Raw genomic sequence first — 19,526 nt, forward strand, 5'->3', positions numbered from 1 at the left:
AAATAAATAAAGTACAGTATACATATATTGAACATATTAAGAATCATGCAAAAACAGAAATAATATATATTAAAAAGTGATGTACTGTCTAAGGGTTCAATGTCCATTTAGGAATCGGATGGCAGAGGGGAAGAAGCTGTTCCTGAATCGCTGAGTGTGTGCCTTCAGGCTTCTGTACCTCCTTCCTGATGGTAACAGTGAGAAAAGGGCATCACCTGGGTGCTGGAGGCCCTTAATAATGGATGCTGCTTTTCTGAGACTCTGTTCCTTGAAGATGTCCTGGTACTTTGTAGGCTAGTACCCAAGATGGAGCTGACTAGATTTACAACCTTCGGCAGCTTCTTTCGGTCCTGCACAGTAGCACCCCTCCCCATACCAAACAGTGATGCAGTCTGTCAGAATGCTCTCCATGGTACATCTATAGAAGTTTTTAAGTCTATTTGTTGACATACCAAATCTCTTCAAACTCCTAATGAAGTACAGTTGCTGTCTTGCCTTCTTTATAACTGCATCAATATGTTGGGACCAAGTTAGGTCCTCAGAGATCTTGACACCTAGGAACTTGAAACTGCTCACTCTCTCCACTTCTGATCCCTCTATGAGGATTGGTGTGTGTTCCTTCGTCTTACCCTTCCTGAAGTCCACAATCAGCTCTTTCGTCTTGCTGACATTGAGTGCCAGGTTGTTGCTACCCTCAGGAGAAGGGAAGACTGAGGATGGAGCCAAAGGATCACCAAAGTGACAAAACAGGTTGACAGCGTGGATTATGGGGGAAAAAAAAATCCCTGTGTTCGCTGAGCAAAGTCAAGGCAGCAACCATAAAATAAAACCTATCAAGGCAAATAAAAACTTAAGGTCAAAACCATTATTTAGAGAGTAATGAAGGAGCTTACTCCTGCAGTAAGTGTTGGAAGCAGAGAACTGTGATGCATTTTAAGAAGAAAGATTATTTGTGTGGGAGAAGGGAGATCAAAGACGGGGTGGGGGGGCTAAGATAATTAGAAAGGAAGAGACTAATGAACTTTTTTTCAGCTGTTCATCACCCCTCCCCCCACCCAATCAACTTGCAGGAATTCTCATTGCGTTGGGTGTGGGGCAGAGGACCCACATCAGTGGTGATGTTGGTCAGAATCAGGTTTAATATCGTTGACATTTGTCATGAAATTTGTTAGCAGCGGCAGTATATGCAATACATGATAAATATAGAAAAAATGAATTACAGTAAGTATATATGTATATTAAACAGAAGTTAAAATAAACAGTGCAAAAACATAAGTAAGTGGGGAAAAAAGTAGTGAGGTAGTGTTTATGGGTTCAATGACCATTCAGAGGGGAAGAAGCTGACCCTAAATCGCCGAGTGTGTGCCTTCAGGCTTCTGTACCTCCTTCCTGACAGTAACAATAAGGTGTCCTGGGTGATGGGGGCCTTTAATAATGGATGCTGCCTTTCTGAGGCATTGGTCCTTGAAGATGTCCTGGATACTCTGCAGGATGGAGCTGACTAATTTTTACAACTTTTTGTAGCTTCTTTCAATCCAAAAGAAATCTTGGTTAACTCTCTTTGGGTCACCAGCATTAAGATTAAACACAATACCTGCTGCCTCTTGGCAGAAATCAACATTGAAACTTCAGATTTCATTGCTGCACAATTCCTTCCTAATCTTTCACTGCATTTGTAATTCTTATTAAATTCTTAAATCATGACTGTGATGCTGAACTGAAAGAGTGTTACAGGAAAGCAAAACGGACTTAGTTAGATATTCAGTTAGATAAAACTGAATACCAGTTAGATAAGCTGAGAAAACTCAGATAAAACTTACATGGTTAGGTATTCAGACCAGGCTCGCTCACCTTGGTACCTTCAATTCAATCCCATTTCAATTATAGGATAGATCAACACCAAAATGGACTATAATACAAGACCGCAAGGAGATAATGCTACCAGGTCTTTAACTGTGGAAGAAACCACAACAATGAAGATTAAATTATGTAAGGAGCCACAGTTTTAAGTAGAATTAAGGGGCCGACCATAAATATCAACTTTTTCAAAAAGTGCAGAATATTTGGAGAGTGAACATTTTAATCAATTTTTCGTATTTCCAGCTAAGTTGATGCTCAAAGTTGCACTTTAGCAATGACGGAAGAGAAGAACAAAGATATTCGCTGCTCTTCTCCTTCACAACTTTGATTTTGTGTGTGTCAAATGATGAAAGATGTCCAATCAATTTAAAGAAAGAAATCAGGAAATATTTTCCCATGCAGAAGGAAATGGAAATCTATAATTCTTCCTCGGAAGTACTGATTGATTTTATTTTCATCTCCCTTAGCGAGTCGGTGATTTGTAGAAATCTATGGAGAGTTGATGGGAATGGGTAGCTGTGAATAGGTTACATGGACATTTGGTGAGGGAACAGGACTGTTCCGTGACTTTCTGGGTTCACTGCCTTTCTTCCGCATCGCATGTGGAATTGTTTGGAGAAAGAAATAGCTATTGCATTCTTGGAAGAACGGTAGCGTTGTGGTTAGCACGCATTACAACACCAGCGAGGTGGGTTCGTATCCCGTCACTGCCTGTAAGGGGTTCGTACATTCTCCCCGAGACTGCGTGGGTTTCCTCCGCGTGCTTCTGTTTCCTCCCACGGTCCAACGTACTGTCCTACTAACCATACGAACTGGTTAGTCGGTTATTTGGACATTGTAATTGTCCCGTGATTAGGCTAGGATTAAATCGGGGAATTACAGAAGGGCCTCTTCCACGCTGCATCTCAATAAATAAAAGATAAGTACGTGCAGGCACCGGGTCGTGGGATACTCACCAGGTAATGTATCTGACTGCGGGTGGCCACAGATATTCATCCTAACTATTCCATCTACTTTTCATGTATATCCCACGGCCTTGAGCCAATCTCTTGTCCGGGAGCCGGACAGTCTCATTTGTGCAGAGGAGGAGGAACGCAGCACTGGATTCTCGCAACTGCGCTGGACCAGATTACAGGAACGTACGAAATCTACGCCCACTATCCTCGGGGGTCCCTGAATTTTAACATTAAATATCTCTCACTTGGCATCATCGAGAGTTTACTGGAAATGCCAGGTCTAACTGGAGGGGAGTTCCGCGGAACAGCGTGAACCCGAAAACCCGGGGAAGAGTGTCGCGCTGAGAGAGGCCTGAGAGAAACGCCCCCCTCCCTTGGTCACTCGTGCGGGGTGGGCGGGGTGGAGCCTGCTGTGGCTGGGTTGTGGGGGCGAGCTCATGTGCAGTCATTGTAACGAGGGGAATTTCCCCCCCCCTTATATACGTCACGCCCGATTAAACACGGGGAGGGGATCAGTTTTTTACTCAGTCTGGTCTGTGGTGCCTTCAGGTAGGATGGAGATGGGACCTTGGGTGGTTCTGTTCGCCGTGCTGACAACTGTGTTCGCTCAGAGCAGCTGCCCTGCAGGTAGGGATCGTGTCCGGGAGTATTCAGCCTCCGGCTCCTTCTCGCCATCTCGGGGTTGTCTCTGTCCTTCGCGCTTCGGGTGTTTCGAATTTATCCGCTCACCGTCTGACCGATACACGGCTGGGCAGAAGAAACTGTAAATGCAGATCAGTGTTTGTGTTATACAACGTGTCGCGCTGTTAGTTCTTCGCCGGAGGTGCGGAACGGCAAATGGCGCAGTTAGCCCGGGCAGCATGTAGGGAGAGAGGAACGCGGATCTTCCCTCAGCTGCTCCTCTCTCGCAGATTCTGCCCGACCTGTAGAGGGTCGGCATTTTGCGCTTTCATTCCAGACTTCCAAATCCGCGGCCTCTCTGTTTGATTTTCCTGCCAACTTCGCTTTTTATTTTCTTGCCTCGGTCTTGCATCCTCTCTCGGACCCTTTCTCCTCAGGGAAAGACTGAGTTGAAATATTAACACCTCTCTCTGCAGATCCCGACCAGCGCGCCAGCGAATTGTCTTTTCCGGCTTTCATTCTGTTTTTTGTTTTGTGGGGGGGGGGGGGGTTCTAATATTGAATTACAACATCAGAGGAAATATAATCAGTTGCCGATATGCGGTTGTTCATTCTACACTGGAGGGCTCCCTCTTCATTTTGAAAAGAGAGGCGGGACGTTTCATTCATAAATGTAAAAGAGTTGTTTACACTGGAGAGAGATTATATAGAAGGTAAACTCTTTACCTCGGGTTCTGAAGGAAATGTTGGATAGTGTGCCTTTGTTTATTTCTCCAACGACACACACACAAAATCCTCGTGTTTGCATCGTTTATTTCGGCGCCGTGAACGCGTGGTCATATTATCCAGCGAGTCTCGCTGATGAGTGAAGGGGCGGGGGGGGGGAAGGTTGGAATTGGAGGGGAGAAGGAAGACAATGGTAGACCTAATGAATTTTGTTGGATTTTTTAACTGTGGTACAATGTTGGTATTTGCAATCGCTGGGCCTTAGCAATTCTTGTTATTCCCCATCAGATTGGCCGCTGGAGTTGTGGGGGGCTGTGGGCCAAGAGGAGTTGGAAGGGGGATTGGATGGGGTTGCAGTTCAAGGAGGGTTGGTGGCGGCTTCCCATCGGTTTGTGAAGTGGGGGGAGGGCTGACATCGAGCTGAGGGTTCACAGAGAGTTCAGGGTCTGCACCCGTGCAGGGGCAAAGGGGTGAATACAAGGTTGGGGTGGGGCGCTGAGGAGCCGGGGTAGGTGAAGAGAGACCCTGAGATGGTGGTGTGTTTGGAAGGGTTGAATTGCTCTGCTTGCAGCTGGGTCGATGAAGCACATACCTCACTGACTAAGCTTCTTGCAGGGAGTTTTTAAGGGTTTCATGATTAATTATTGACCTGAGATTATTTATTTATATATTGTAAGAACTATTTTTTCTCAATCTGATTTTCCAAAAGAAATTTTTGAAAATTTTGCCAGTGGGGGATCTGTCTTTAAGTCAAAGAAGGAAAGAATTTGCATTTCTGAAGTTGCTTTTCACAACCTTGGGATGCCCCACTTCACTCCCAGCCAATGAAGTACCTACTTCAGTTCTACTTACTGCTATAATGAGGAAAGACAGCTGTCAGCTTGTGCACAGCAAGATGACACCTGAGCCACTATAGTGGTCAGAAAATCTTCCCAGTCTCATTGTTTCAGGAACTAACTGTGGGCAGTGATGTGGGGAGAAATCATATTTGAAATAGATACCTGATTTCAGCTAAGAAGACAGATGGCTGTCAGTTTAACAGAGAGGGTGCAACATCCCTCAATGTAAGACCATAAGATATAGGAGCAGAATTAGTCCATTTGTTCCATGCAGTCTGCTCCACCATTTCAACATGGCTGATCCATTTTTCCTCTCAGCCCCAATCTCCGTGCCTTCTCCCCATTTCCTTCCACACCCCGACCATTCAAGAACCTATCAGCCCCTGCCTTAAGTGTACGAATGGCCTGGGAATTTCCAGCCAAGACTGTACCCTCATCTCTCCTGATCAATTCAAGGTACGATGAGCCTTTTGGGTGGGGGGGGGGAGGTCATTGTGGAAATCATTTAAGAATGAAGAACTATTTTGCTTCGCCACAACTGACCCTCCACATTTCGCAAGGGAAGGAGAGGCAGTTGATGAGGTGGACGAGTGACGGAGGAAGGTGGGAGAGATGGACCCTTGGTAGCTCAGCTAAGTGAAAGTGTACTCTCTGAGAATGAGTTGGGAATCTCTGGGAGTTTTCCTTCCCTTCCTTGCTGGAAAAGGAGTAATTTTCAATTTGAGATCTGAAAGAGCAAATACAATCCTGGCTTATTTTAAAATTCCACGATTACCATCGAGTGCCACTTGCCTGTGGGTTTTTCAGGCAAGAGCAGGCTCAGATATGGAGGAGGCTTAGGTAGGGAAGAGGTGACACCCCTGGCCCTGGCCTAGTCTGGCTATGTCAGCTTTCCGATTGGTGGTTGATTGATTCCGAATATCCTTCAAGCCCCTGGGCCAGGGTTAGGAGTGAGTTTGTGTGAAGCACTTGGGTGGTGGGTGGTTGGGTTTGTTACCCAGGGTTCTGAAAAGAAACTGGTCCTGGTCAGCAAAATCGCCAGTAAATATCTTTTCTTGTTGACAGGCAAATTTCGGAATATTCACACTGGCCAGTGCACATTTTGCCCAGCAACGACGTACACAGAACGCGAGAACAACAAGACCCAGTGCAACAGGTGTCGCATGTGTACAAGAGGTGGGTGCCTTGGACGCAAGCAGGTTAGGTTGGACAGTAGCATAGGGTCTTTGTTCCAATGGGGAGAAAGGGGAATGGGGGAAGAAGCTGTGTGGTGAAGGGAAATGGAAGGCTTGCAGAAGATAAGAGGATAAAGGAGAGGAAACAGGAATCGGGGGAAAGGGGGAGACAGTGTTAAGGGGGAAAAGAAGAAAGAAGAGATGAGATAAGAGGAGGGAAGGAAGATAAGAGATGCCCGTGGCCTTGAAAGAATTACTCTGCAGGACTCCAGTCCCAGAGATACAACCACTGCCGCCCAGTCTCACTCTATGAAAAATGATGTAATTCCTGGTAACTTGCTGGGGTATCAGCAGAGCTTAGTGACACTGTGCCTGGGTCCATATTTCTAACAGCATTCTTGGTGAACACCAACAGAACACCAACTTGCTTTTACCCCCTCCTACTGTCCTTCCTCCCTCCTCCCCTCCTTTCTCCACTCCTCCTTTCCTCCTACCCTCCTTCTCATCCCCCTCCCCTCCTTCTCATCCTCCTCCCTCCTTTCCACCCATCCCCCGTCCCATGTATTTTTTAATTCTCCTTCCATCTCCCACAATATCTCAGTGATATTGAAAGAACAACAGAGAGCATTGGAAATACTCAGCAGGTCAGGCAGCAGCTGTGGAGAGGGAAACAAGTATTAACATTACAGGTTTACAACCTTCCTTCATTTTCAACAATTGTCAGTGACACCTTTTTCTGTTTTTGAAAGGTGAATTTGAAATCATATATCCCTGCATAGCGACCGCCAACACCATCTGTCAATGTAAACAGGGTTTCACGTGTACAAGGAGTGATTGTAAATCTTGCAAGGCCCAAAGGAAGTGTAAGAAAGGACAGGAGGTAACACAAAAAGGTAAGGCTTTTCTGAGCTGTCTTGTTTTGAAATATCTATTCATGCTTATTAGTTACTCGGGAGATGTGACAGTTTACAAGTTTGGTCAGCAGACACCTATATAACATGAACGTTGTCCAATTGATAGGTCCTTCTCAAATCTACAACCTCCACCTCTGGGAAATTCCTCACCAACTCATGCACCATCCTGACATGGAATTTATCAGTAGTCCTTCCTTGTCCGTGGGTCATTGAATTCCTACCCACTGCATTCACCACAAGGACAGTGACGGTTTTAAAAATAAAATTTTAAAATGCTCACAACTATCTTCTCAAGGCAATGAGATGTGGACAGTAAAAATATTGCCCTTTGCAGTGATGCCCACATCTCACAAGTATACAAGAATAAAATCTGTATAATCCTTAATAACTTGAGGATTGCCTATTAAGTACAGTGAATAGAATTGGAGCATTATCTGGGGGTTTCTGGCAATCAGAATATTGTCCAGTCAGAATCCTTCAATGGGACCTTATCTGGTCAGAGTACTCAGTCCCAGAGTTTGCCTGATGAGTGAACGAATGAGTCCACTTTGGGATATTATTGGCCTGCTACTCATTTTGGGTTGGACCATCAGACCAGAACTTAACACTTGGCCCCAATTATTGTCTCTCACCACTGAACCTGAGGGGCAGAAGGGGCCCTTGGATGCATTGTCATTGGTGTGGACATGACAGCCAACTGAATCAGAGAAAGGTTTCTGACAGAACACATCGTCACCAAAGCCACTTCCTTTTCTGGCCAACGGGCTCATATGTATGTAGGTGAAAATGTTCCACTCGTATTGGTACTGCCTGCTCTATATCGCCAGAGTTCGATTATGACTCAGTCACGGTGGTGGTGCGTATGGGTGGACAGCTGGGTTTGGGACAGGATAGGGGCTCAGGTTAGGTCTTTAGGGCACTGGGGAGGGTATTGAACACTGGATTATTGGGCTGAGAGCCCATGTTCTAGCATCTTGCCGTGTGGGCCATCCATAGATCCCACTGTTAGATTTCCATTGCTCCCATGATCGAGTTAAGAAGAGTTAATTATGGAAGTGAAAGTTTTGATGTCTCTGGCATTCTATAACAGAACCCCATCTGTTTCTTTGGAACCGCTGGATTCCTTAACACAGTTGCATCAGCAGTGTGGTTAGGAGCTCCCTTTTGCACATAACTGATCCTGGAGCTCCTAAACCTCTGTAATCTCCAAATCACTGGACACAGCTCTGACCCCTGCATTCACCCGGTCTAATCCCCAACCTTCAGTTCACTTCAAATGATCCTAATTCCAGTCCCTGTATCCTTATGTACCACTTGGTGGAACCCTCTCCTCCAACTCGTGAGACCATACGATCATATGACCAGAAGACATAGGAGCAGAATTAGGCCATTTGGCCCATCGAGTCTGCTCCACCATTCCATCATGGCTGATTTAGTATCTCTCAACCCCATTCTCCAGTCTTTGCCCCATAACCTTTGATGCTCTGATTAATCAAGAACCTATTACCTTCCACTTTACTCATACCCAATGAGTTGGCTGCCACAGGCACCCATGGCAATGAATTCCACAGATTCACCACGCTCTGATTAAAGAAATTTTTCCTCATCTCTGTTCTAAATGGACGTCCCTGGCAATGTTCCCCGTAAGGTGTGGACTTGTGCGCACACACATCTTTTGCTACTGGCACATAAAGGAATTTAAACTGCGCACAAAAGGCTGTCACCCTCTACCTCATTGGCATGTAAAGTATATTTCACGATCATACACAATCACATTTCCTTTTCTGGTTTCTGATGCAGATGGTGTTGGCAACGTGGAGTCGGCGATGATTTATCTGCAGATTTTAGAACTGGCTCATTTATAGTGTTTTTATTGAAGAACTTATTCAGTGCGCACATGTTGTTGTCACTGGGCAAAAAATTGCACGGCGGCACAAGATTTTTGCACACACCGATCATTACAAATTAGAGGGAACATTGGTCCTTGGAGGCCTAACATTTCTGAACCCACTTGGTGAGATCTATTTCCCCCCTCTCTCACCACTGCCTTGTAGCTCAGTGAGACCTCGTCCCTGTTGTACACCCTCCATCCGGCTTTGCCCCTGTTGTATGCCCTCCAATTGGATTGGTCCCTGTTGTACGCCCTCCATCCGGATTGGCCCCTATTGTACGCCCTCCATCCGGATTGGCCCCTATTGTACGCCCTCCATCCGGATTGGCCCCTATTGTACGCCCTCCATCTGGATTGGCCCCTGTTGTACGCCCTCCATCCGGATTGGCCCCTGTTGTACGCCCTCCATCAGGATTGGTCCCTGTTGTACGCCCTCCATCTGGATCGGTCCCTGTTGTACGCCCTCCATCTGGATTGGCCCCTGTTGTACGCCCTCCATCCGGATTGGCCCCTGTTGTACGCCCTCCATCAGGATTGGTCCCTGTTGTACGCCCTCCATCTGGATCGGTCCCTGTTGTACGCCCTCCATCCGGATTGGCCCCTGTTGTATCCCGTCTACTCCATGTGAATTGGTCCCAGTATATAAAACAAAGTCCCCCCATGTGACCTGGTCCCTGTACATACCACCACCCCCCTGTGTGACCTGGACCCTGTTGTACCCCTTCAATGTGACCTCGTCTCTGTTGCATCCCTTCTGTGAGACATCGTCCCTCCTTGTACCTGCTCTGTGAGACCTGGTTCCTTGTATCCTCTCTGGCCCTGTGTAATGGATTCTCACAGTTCTGGATCACAGTCTTTACTGTTGATCTGACTTCATAGTCATAGTCATAGTCATACTTTATTGATCCCGGGGGAAATCTGCTAGCTCTTCCACAAAGCATTCACTTTGACCCCATGTGCAGCAGAGTGGGGAGTAAAGATTTCACAATAAACCTCTGCCCTCAGGCCATGGAGGCACAGTTAACCGAATCCTCTCTGGTTTTCTCCACCAGGTGATTCATTTAAGGACACGCAGTGTAAGGACTGTGAGAACGGCAGGTACTCTGATACAGAGAATGGCGTCTGCAAACCCTGGACAGAGTGAGTTCCTACTCGGAGGTGTGCAGAGAGCATGACGAAAGACGGTGTGAGTGAGGGGGTATGTGGTTGGGCCCTAGGAAGTGCAGAGGAAACCTCAATGCCCATAGAAAGCACGTCAGATTTGAGGCAATAAAAATCCGAGAGGTCCTGGCAGAGCCGTGCTAGTATTCACCCCTGAGCCACAAAAGCTGGCGATGAACTGGTTGGTGAGGGGCAAGTGGGAGGACAGCAGATTTTAACTGGCTTAATCACTGTTCTTATCCGGGGGGGGGGGGGGGGCTGCCACAGGATTGCAGAAAGTTGTCAACTCAGTCAACTCCATCACGGGCACTAGTCTCCCCTGCGACCAGGACATCTTCGGACAGCAATACTACCACAAAAAGACGGCATTCGTCATTACGGACTCTCAACGCCCAGGCCATGTCCTCTTCTCACTGTTACCATCAGGAAGGAGGTACAGAAGCCTGAAGGCACACACTCAGCAATTCAGGAACAGCTTCTTCCCCTCTGCCATCCAATTTCTGAACAGACATCGAACCTGAGAACACTACCTCACTGCTCTTTCTCTCTATTTTTACTACTTAATTTAACATTTTTTAACATATATACTGTAATTCAGTTTTTATGATTATGTATTGCAATGTACTGATGCCACAAAACAACACATTTCATAGAAACATAGGTGCAGGAGCAGGCCATTCGGCCCTTCAAGCCTGCACCGCCATTCAGCCATGATCCAACATATGCCAGTGATATTAAATCTGGTTCTGGTTCGGATGTGGTTATATCTGGGAAGGAAATTCTCGAGGCTGGGATGGAGGAGATTGATAGCATGGCCAGTGACTATGGACTGATTTGGGATGGAGGCGCGAGATGGGACTAGAGGAGAAAGGAGTCACAGGCTGGGGAGGGCGAGACCCCTCTGAATGAGGAATATCAGAGTGGGGGGTGTGGGGGGGGGTGCAAGGCTGGAGAAGACAGACACAGTTTAGGGAGCCAGTCAGAAATCAGAGGAGGAGCATATTATCCACAGCTGGGCCTGTCAGAGAGCCAGCTCAGGGCTGAACCCACCAACAGCTGACCCGAACAGTGGACAAGGACACCATGGGAGAGCGGGAGAGCACGCGTGATGCCTGCGGGAGTGTGTTGACAGGTAGTTCAACAGTGACACCCCTTATAACAGGTCATCACGAAGAGATCTGGCGGACTTTGGGCTAATTTTGTTTGAAGAAGGGTGGTGAGTGATTGTGGAGGGAACTGAAAGGGCACGATGTGTGAACTGAGTGTAAGATATTGTAGTTTGGATATCACTCTATTCTCTGACTGGATGTCCTGTCTTATTTTCCTATACCAGATCCTGCATTCAAGGGAGGTTCGTGGGTGGCTTTAGTGCACCACGTTGCCCCTTTAAAAGGGTCTCTTAGGCAGTTTTAAAGTGGGGTGGAGGGTGGTTGGAGTGATGTCCCTTTAGACGCCCGTGCTTGATACTATTTGCGTTTGAACTGATAGACTTGAGCTTGAGCTGCTGATGGAAACTGAAAGATTCCATTGCTACCCACAGGCATCAACTAAACTTATCAAGTCCTCCCTCTCTCGACACAGTGAAACGAGGGCTGATCTACTCATCACCATAGAGTAAAGGATGCTTCCCTTATGATACTGTAACTATAAAGTCAGGAAACACGTGTTGCAGAGTGTAAAATAAAGTCAGATAGTATCTTAACCACTTTAAACATCAGACCTCCTACAGATAAAACCAGTCATTGCATAAGTTTCCAGTGAGAATTCATTGAGTAGAGATCACTGATGTAGACTGTACGTGCCGTAATCCCTTCTTGATGTTTATCGTTCTAGCTGTTCAGCAAAAGGACTCCAGGTAGTGCGGAATGGGTCCAGGACGGAGGACGTAGTGTGCGGGTCTCTCCCTACAGTGGCAACAACCAGCCAAGGATGGGGCAACCACAGAACTCTGATGCCACCGGACCGTCCGAGGAGCCAAGGTAGAAGCACTTGAACCGAAAGTGGAGTTCGTACGTCGCAGCTAACCTGCTCCGATGGAGTAGGACAATCTGCGTCCTGCCATGAGGTCACAAAGTGACCAAAACAATCAGGATTGACTAAATTTTAGAGGAAATCACAGAATGGGAAAGGGAAAGAGGCAATACTGTAAATGAAGGCAGGGGAAAGAAAAGGCCTTACTTGGGAAATCATAAAGCTTAGTCAATTTGAATGGAGGATCATCTTTATTTGCTGTATATATCTAAATGACAATGAATGAGGACTGAGTATTCTCATAATCTAATCTATTAGCAATCGTGTGTTAGCAAAGACACCAAGGTTCAACAGTTATAAAGAATTATATAAGTTAGTTTAAGTATGGTTATGGAATGAAACACATAAGTACCAGCATGTATTGCAAAGTAAGCAGCATTATAAAGAGTAGTTTCAAGTACTTTCAGTGCAGTGACAGTGGTAACAGATAGAGGGGAGTGGGGGACTAACTGGAATGGTTGCTCAGATGAACTGCCTGGGGGAAAGAAACTTCCAAGAGTGCCTGGTTTTTGTCTTAATAGTGTTCATAGGGCTATTAAAACAAAAACTTTATGCCATCTTAAACAAGCACCAAGGCAAGGGTTCCCAACCTTTTTTATGTCGGGGACCCTTACCATTAACCGAGCCGTCTGTGTCCCCAGGTTGGGAACCCCTGCACTAAGGATTAGAAGATACTGCCGAGAGCTGTCCCAAGCAGTAGAGTGTGATAACATCAAGAAACTGGACGAACATACAGCAAAGATTAATAATAGGGTATTTTAATTTACATGGTTTACTGGAAATGATGTACTTAGCTCGGTATGTTGAAGAAATAATGAAAGTACAGGCTGTTTAAGATCTGGTATTCGGCAAAGAGAAAACATCAGTAATAATTGTGGTTCCTTCAAGGAAGAACAATCTTTAGGGGATAAAATTCTATACAAGCATTGAAAGTGATTTGGTTCAATCTGAAATTGGGACTTTAAACTTAAAGCAAACTACCAAGGTACGAGGCATAATCTGGCTACAATTAATTTTGAGACTACATTAAAACATATGGGAACTTTCATTTAAAGAAATAGTACAATATCCCTTCCTAAGAACCCAGAGAAAAAGTGGCCCAGCTATAGTTGATGCAAGAAGTTAAAGATGGCATTTGATCAAAGGAAATGTTGCCTACAAGAGTGGTAAGCTTGAGGATTGGTGTAAGTTCAGAATTCAGCAAAGGAGGACTAAAGCATTGGTAGAGAAAGGGAAAGTAGAATATAGGAATGGGAAAACTTGAAGCTTTCAAAAATGTAAAAGTTTCTGTAGAAGTGTATTGAGTAAAACAAAAAGCTGAAGAATGTGTGGGTCCATTGCAAACTGGAATAGCGGAGTGATATCAGGGAAAAGGAAACAATTGAAAAATTAGACAAATTATTTGTCTCTGTCTTCATGGATGAAGACACATAAAACCCTCCAGAAATAATGGAGAACAGGTTTGGAGCAAAGGAGGAGATGAATGAAAATTAGTTTTGATTAAAAACATACTATTGGAGAAATTAAATGGTCTGGAAGCTGATTACACCTGACATCTGTTTGTTTTTGAGGTTGTAAGTAGCAGGGTACATATTAGGGTAAGTTATTTGGACTTTCTGAAAGCTTCCTCTGGGAAACCAGGCAAGAGGATCTTAAACAAAATCAGAGAGCATGGGATTGTGGAAAATGTACTGCCGTAGACTGAGGATTAGTTAATAGATAGAAAAGAACAGGGATAAATGGGTAGTTTATATGTTAGGAGCCTGTGACCAGTGGAGTGTTGCAGTGTGTGTAGGGTAGATCATTTGGATCCTTGTACCTGCTTGAACAATCGTTCAGATCACGTCTGACCAATTGTCTCAAAGTCAATTTCATGCCAATGACCCTCTAACACTTGCTTCCAAACTATCCAAGAATCCAACTCTCCGTATGTGAAATATTCCAGAATCCTCCTGGGTAGAGAATTCCAACAATTCACCATGTTCTGCATGGAGACATTTTTTCATCATCTCTGTCTCTGGTTGATCTCTTATTTTGAGACTTAGACATCCCGTGCAGTGAAAACATCATCTCCGAATCTACACTGTCCATCTTCAGAGTGGGGCCATGTTTCCCCTCAGTGAGAAACTTAATCACCAGAGTTGAGACTCAACATGGACAAGAGATGATTGTGGAGTTTAGGAAGGTGCAGGCTGACCACTCCTCACGGTACATAAACTGTTTCTCCTCGGAGAGAGTTAGGAGCACCAGGTCTTTGGGGAAAAAAAAGTCTGAAGTTCACCTATTATCAAAATATGTACACCATATACAACCTTGAGATTCAACTTCTTGCAGGCAGTCACAAAACAACCAAACACAATTCACAATGGACGATCTTTCCTGGTCCCTCAGCAGAAAGCACAGCTGTGTCTCCAATTCCGGCGGTGATTGAAGCGAGCGAAGCTTCCCCCACCCCATTCTAACCAATTTTTATAGGAGTACATTGAGCGTCCTGACCAACTGTATCACCGTCTGCTATGGGAATTGCAAATCAACTGACTCTACAAAGGATTGCAAAGATCATCGTGGTCTCTCCTCAATCCAAGAAATTTATCAGGAATGATGCATACGCAGGGCCCTCAGCACTGTCAAAGATCCCTCCCATGTGTCCCACTATTTCTTTGACCCCATACCACGTGGGAGGAAATATCATAGCATTACGACAAGGGCTGTTAGGATGGGCCTTGAGACTACTGAACTCCCTGTCACCACCCAGATCTCATCATGTAGGAGGCACCAGTAGTGTTGTACTCACAAACAAAAGAAAATCTGCAGATGCTAGAAATCAAAGTAGTACACAAAATGCTGGAGGAACTCAGCAGGCCAGGCAGCATCAATGGAGAGGAATAAACAATTAACATTTTGGGCCGAGCCTGTTCATCAGGAAGCATTATACTGTTTACTTTTTAACTTGTGTCATAAATGCATCTTATGCTAAATGTCAATCTTCTGGAATATAATTATATTATTTGTAGTAATCTTACTTTATGTATTGTGAGTTACAGTATATATATTGTGTTGTACACCTTGGTCTGGAGGAATGTTGTTTCATTTGGCTGTAAACAAGTGATCAGGTAAAATTGATGGACAAAGTTAGCCAATCAATCCAGTGTCCTTAACCATTTGTATTTTAAGGCAGTTTCCAACTTGCTGCAGAACATTATTTTAATTGCTCCCTCCTTATAGCAGAAAACATGAGGATTATTTGCTGCATTACCAGTGGGCTGAATTGCTGTGTATTTAATATTTCAATAATAAATAATTAATTGAGTATTAATTGCATACATCATCATATTACCATGTGACATGTGTGTGTCTTGCTTAAAGACAAACTTACATCCGTAGTTCTAGTCTTCTTGTGTCTTCCTTTGAATTAATGTTTTGAAGTTGCAAAACGTAACGTGATCTCTGTTCCCTCTCCAGACAACAAGAATGATGGGATAATTGCAGTTATCGCCATTGTATTGCTGCCATGCGTCTTCATTCCATTCATGCTGTTCGTGATGGTACAGTCCAAGAAAAAGCAGAAACCTGACCAACTGGTTGTGAAAAACTTCGGTAAGTTTATGTTCAACATCTCGCACCTTTTAACCCCCCCCCCCCCCAGGACAAATGTTGGCTTAATGTAAACAAGGAGAGATCGGGAGGTGCAAGATACCTGATCTCTTCCAAATGTGTCTCTCTACTTCCCTCTGCCTATGCCCACAAGCAAACCCCACACCAGCTCTCTTGGACACACCGCGCAATCTGTGTTTGAGAAATGGGGCATTTCATTGTCTTTCAGGCCCACCAGCTTCGTTTACATGATTTTGGCGGGCAACACAGTTCGATTCCCGCCGCTGTCTGTAAGAAGTTTGTACATTCTCCCTGTGACCACATCTCCGGGTGCTCTGGCTTCCTCCCACATTCCCAAGGTTAGGGTTAATGTTAGTCAGTTGTGGGGATGCTATACAGCACAGAACAGGCTCTTCTGGTCCAATGAGCCACAACATCCAGCAACTCACCTATCTTAACCCTAGCCTAATCACAGGAAAGTTCACAATGACCAATTAACCTACTAACCAGTATGTCTTTGGAATGTGGGAGGAAACCCACATTTTTGGGGAGGACGTACATCGGAATTGAACTCCAAACACTGATGCTACACTACTGTAGCACCCAAATGCTGGTGCTGGGGGCATGACACTTGTGCGCTGCTCCCAGCACAGTCCTCACTGTGCTTCTTATTGAGGTAAAATGATGCATTTTGATGTACACATGACAGATAAAGCTAATCTTTAAGTCTTTAATAAAAAAAGACTTAGGCAGATTGTTTTCGTCTCTGTATACCACCATACTAAGTTAGCAGCTCCCTTAATGGGACAGGCTGGTGAATGCATTTGGGAGATGGGGACCAATGGATACGAGGGAGGGGTGTGGTGAAGCATGATGGTTGGAGGTTTATGTGGGCCATGGACCAGTTGACATCACTGGTCTGTGTCTTTCCACTACACCTCCATAATAGCAACCCACTCTGGGGACAGAGCTTTGATGATTAAAATGGTGGGTTTTAAGGGTATCAAGCTGTAGGGAGGGACTCCAGGGCTTTGCACCAATAGTGCTGGAGACCGTGGGGTTCTACATTCGATCAAGGGAATGGCTAGATGGTTGGAATTTACCAAAGAGCGATTTTAGGAAGAACCTTTATTTTTTTGGATGAGAAGCAAGCGCAAGCAGCAAAATTGAATTACTTTTAAAAATTCTTCTCTGCTTTGATATTTTAGAGGATTTTCCATTATCCTTTAAGGACAACGACGTGTGCAGCTGTCACTCTCCAGAAGAGGAGACGGGAGACTGGCAGCTCCGGCAAGAGACCACTCCCAAACCTCCGGAGTGACCCCGCCAACATCCTGAAGCAGGATCAGGGACTTTGAAATGATTGGGGTAGCATTATTCAACACAATAACGAAACACAAGGTCAACAACCTTCAGTCTGCATTTCACTCTCAACTTGCAACTTCCCAGAAAGAACTGGTTCAAAATACTTTGCAGATTCAAATTGCTATGGACAATAACTCCGTGGAATTGAAATTAATATCCTACACAGTCATGGATGACTCCTCCACCCCCCCCGTCCCTCAATTTTTGTCCGTTCCTAAGATTATATTGCTTAAAATGATTCTTATGAAAGATGTGCTCTAAAATATGTTTCTTTCTCTGTGATCCAGTCTGATGGTGCACCGTGAAGTAACAGATACAGAACATTCAGAAGAATCAGGGAAAGATGAGAATATTTTACTTGCCCTGTTCTGATTGATAGCAAACTGCTGGAGAAGGTGTTGATACAGATTTGGCATTAACTTCCTGTAATGCGATTACATCAGTATTTGAGGTTAACTTGCAGGCGGAGTCAGAGGTGGGGAAGGCAAATGCAATGTTAGCATTCATTCTGAGAGGACTAGAGTATAAAAGCAAAGATGTAAAGCTGAGGCTTTATAAGTCATTGGTCAGACCACATTTGGGAGTACTATGACCTGATTTGGGCCCTCACTTAAGTAAAGATGAGCTGGCATTGGAGGGGGTTCACGAGAACGATCCCTGGAATGAAAGGGTTAACGTATGAGGAATGCAAACACAAGGAAATCTGCAGATGCTGGAATTTCAAGCCACACACATAAAAATGCTGGTGAACGCAGCAGGCCAGGCAGCATCTCTAGGAAGAGGTACAGTGGACGTTTCAGACCGAGACCCTTCGTCAGGACTAACTGAAGGAAGAGATAGTAAGAGATTTGAAAGTGGGAGGGGGAGGGGAGATCCAAAATGAGGAACGTTTGATGGTTCTGGGCCTGTATTCACTGGAGTTCAGAAGAATGACGGGGGCGGGGGAAAATCCCATTGAAACCTATCAAATAGTGATATGCCTAGATGGAGCGAATTTGGAGAGAATGCTTGTAATAGTGAGGGTGGTGGTGGGGGGGGGGGTTTGAATGGCATTAATTCTACTCCTGTGTCTTGTGGTCTTATGCCTTCTGGTATTTTCAAGGGAGAATTTTCCAGAGTTGTGGTTCCAGGAGTGGAAATAATTAAAGAGTTGGTTCAGGAGGTTGGCTGAAGGAAGGAATGGATAAGGTTGAGAAAGTGGGTGTCAGATGATAAGGCGGGGGGGGTACAGCAGCCTGATGAAACCAACATGATATAAGAAGCATTAATAGAATGATACGGTTTTCCCCAGGGTGGCAAAGACTGATGCCAGAGGACATACTTTTGAGGTGAATTGAGGAAGGTTTCAGGGAGATGCCAGAGATGTGTTTTTTTTAATATACAGTAAGTACTAAATGCCTGGAGTGCACTGGACTACACTGCGTGAGTGCTGATAGAGGCTGACACATTGGGGATATTAAAGAGACTTTTAGGTAGGCACATAGAAGATAGAAACATGAGTGCTGTGGGGTATGTAGGAGGGAGGGTTAGATTAATCATGGAGTAGATTTATATTGGTCAGCCCCTTGTGGGCTGAAGTGCCTCAGCTGCTCTGTGTTGTAGCAGAGAAAAGTGAGGCTCTTGCTATTTAAGATGAAGCTCTAACATCCTGCCTTACATCATTCAAACTGTCTGTTGTGTTGAGGCTGGTATTCTGGAGGTGGGAGAGAGAGAGAGTGGGTCCTTGACTGCAGGAAAGATTCAGTCAATACAGGAAAAGGGAGTGTTGGGGAGAGACAGATCATTAGGATGTGGGAGTGGAGTCTGCTGTGGAGTGGAGAAAGATAACTTTGATCACTCTGTCTACTTTTTAAATTTTATTTTAAAAATAGATTTTATTCATAATAAAATAATATATACAAAACCAGAGCCAAACTCTTTGCATTCTTAATATCGTTAGGTCAATACATTCATCGAGTGACTCTTTCCTTTAACCTGAGCACCATCCAATCACAGCACAATTTCCACTTTTCTCCTTGAGCAGGCCATCCGATTCTGCAAGGCCACCATCCGAGCAGCCGTCGTCTCAGCCAACACACTGGCCACAGGAGCACGGCGGTCATCTCGTTAGCCAGCGCCGCCGCCTCAGAGGTCATGCGTATCGGTTCCTGGGACAGCCTGAGTCCATACCATAACAGGGGAAAAGCTATCGTCCAGAATCTTTCAAACAACAGGAATTCTGCAGATGCTGGAAATTCAAGCAACACACATAAAAGTTGCTGGTGAACGCAGCAGGCCAGGCAGCATCTCTAGGAAGAGGTGCAGTCGACGTTTCAAGCCGAGACCCTTCGTCAGGTCTAGTCCTGACGAAGGATCTCGGCCTGAAACGTCGACTGCACCTATTGTCGAGAATC

General features: G+C 45.1%; 1 protein-coding gene across 1 annotated transcript; it reads left to right on the plus strand.

The window, feature by feature from the left end:
- Positions 1-1,986: 1,986 nt before the first annotated feature.
- LOC134337835 (tumor necrosis factor receptor superfamily member 9-like) lies at positions 1,987-19,031 on the plus strand. Its single transcript, XM_063033133.1, has 7 exons — positions 1,987-3,443; positions 6,068-6,178; positions 6,927-7,070; positions 10,035-10,122; positions 11,977-12,122; positions 15,637-15,771; positions 16,977-19,031. The coding sequence occupies exons 1-7, from the start codon at positions 3,254-3,256 to the stop codon at positions 17,087-17,089; spliced, it is 927 nt and encodes a 308-aa protein (XP_062889203.1). The 5' UTR covers positions 1,987-3,253; the 3' UTR covers positions 17,090-19,031.
- The last annotated feature ends 495 nt before the right edge of the window (positions 19,032-19,526 follow it).

The sequence above is a fragment of the Mobula hypostoma genome, chromosome 25, assembly GCF_963921235.1.
Source record: "Mobula hypostoma chromosome 25, sMobHyp1.1, whole genome shotgun sequence".
NCBI lineage: Eukaryota > Metazoa > Chordata > Chondrichthyes > Myliobatiformes > Myliobatidae > Mobula > Mobula hypostoma.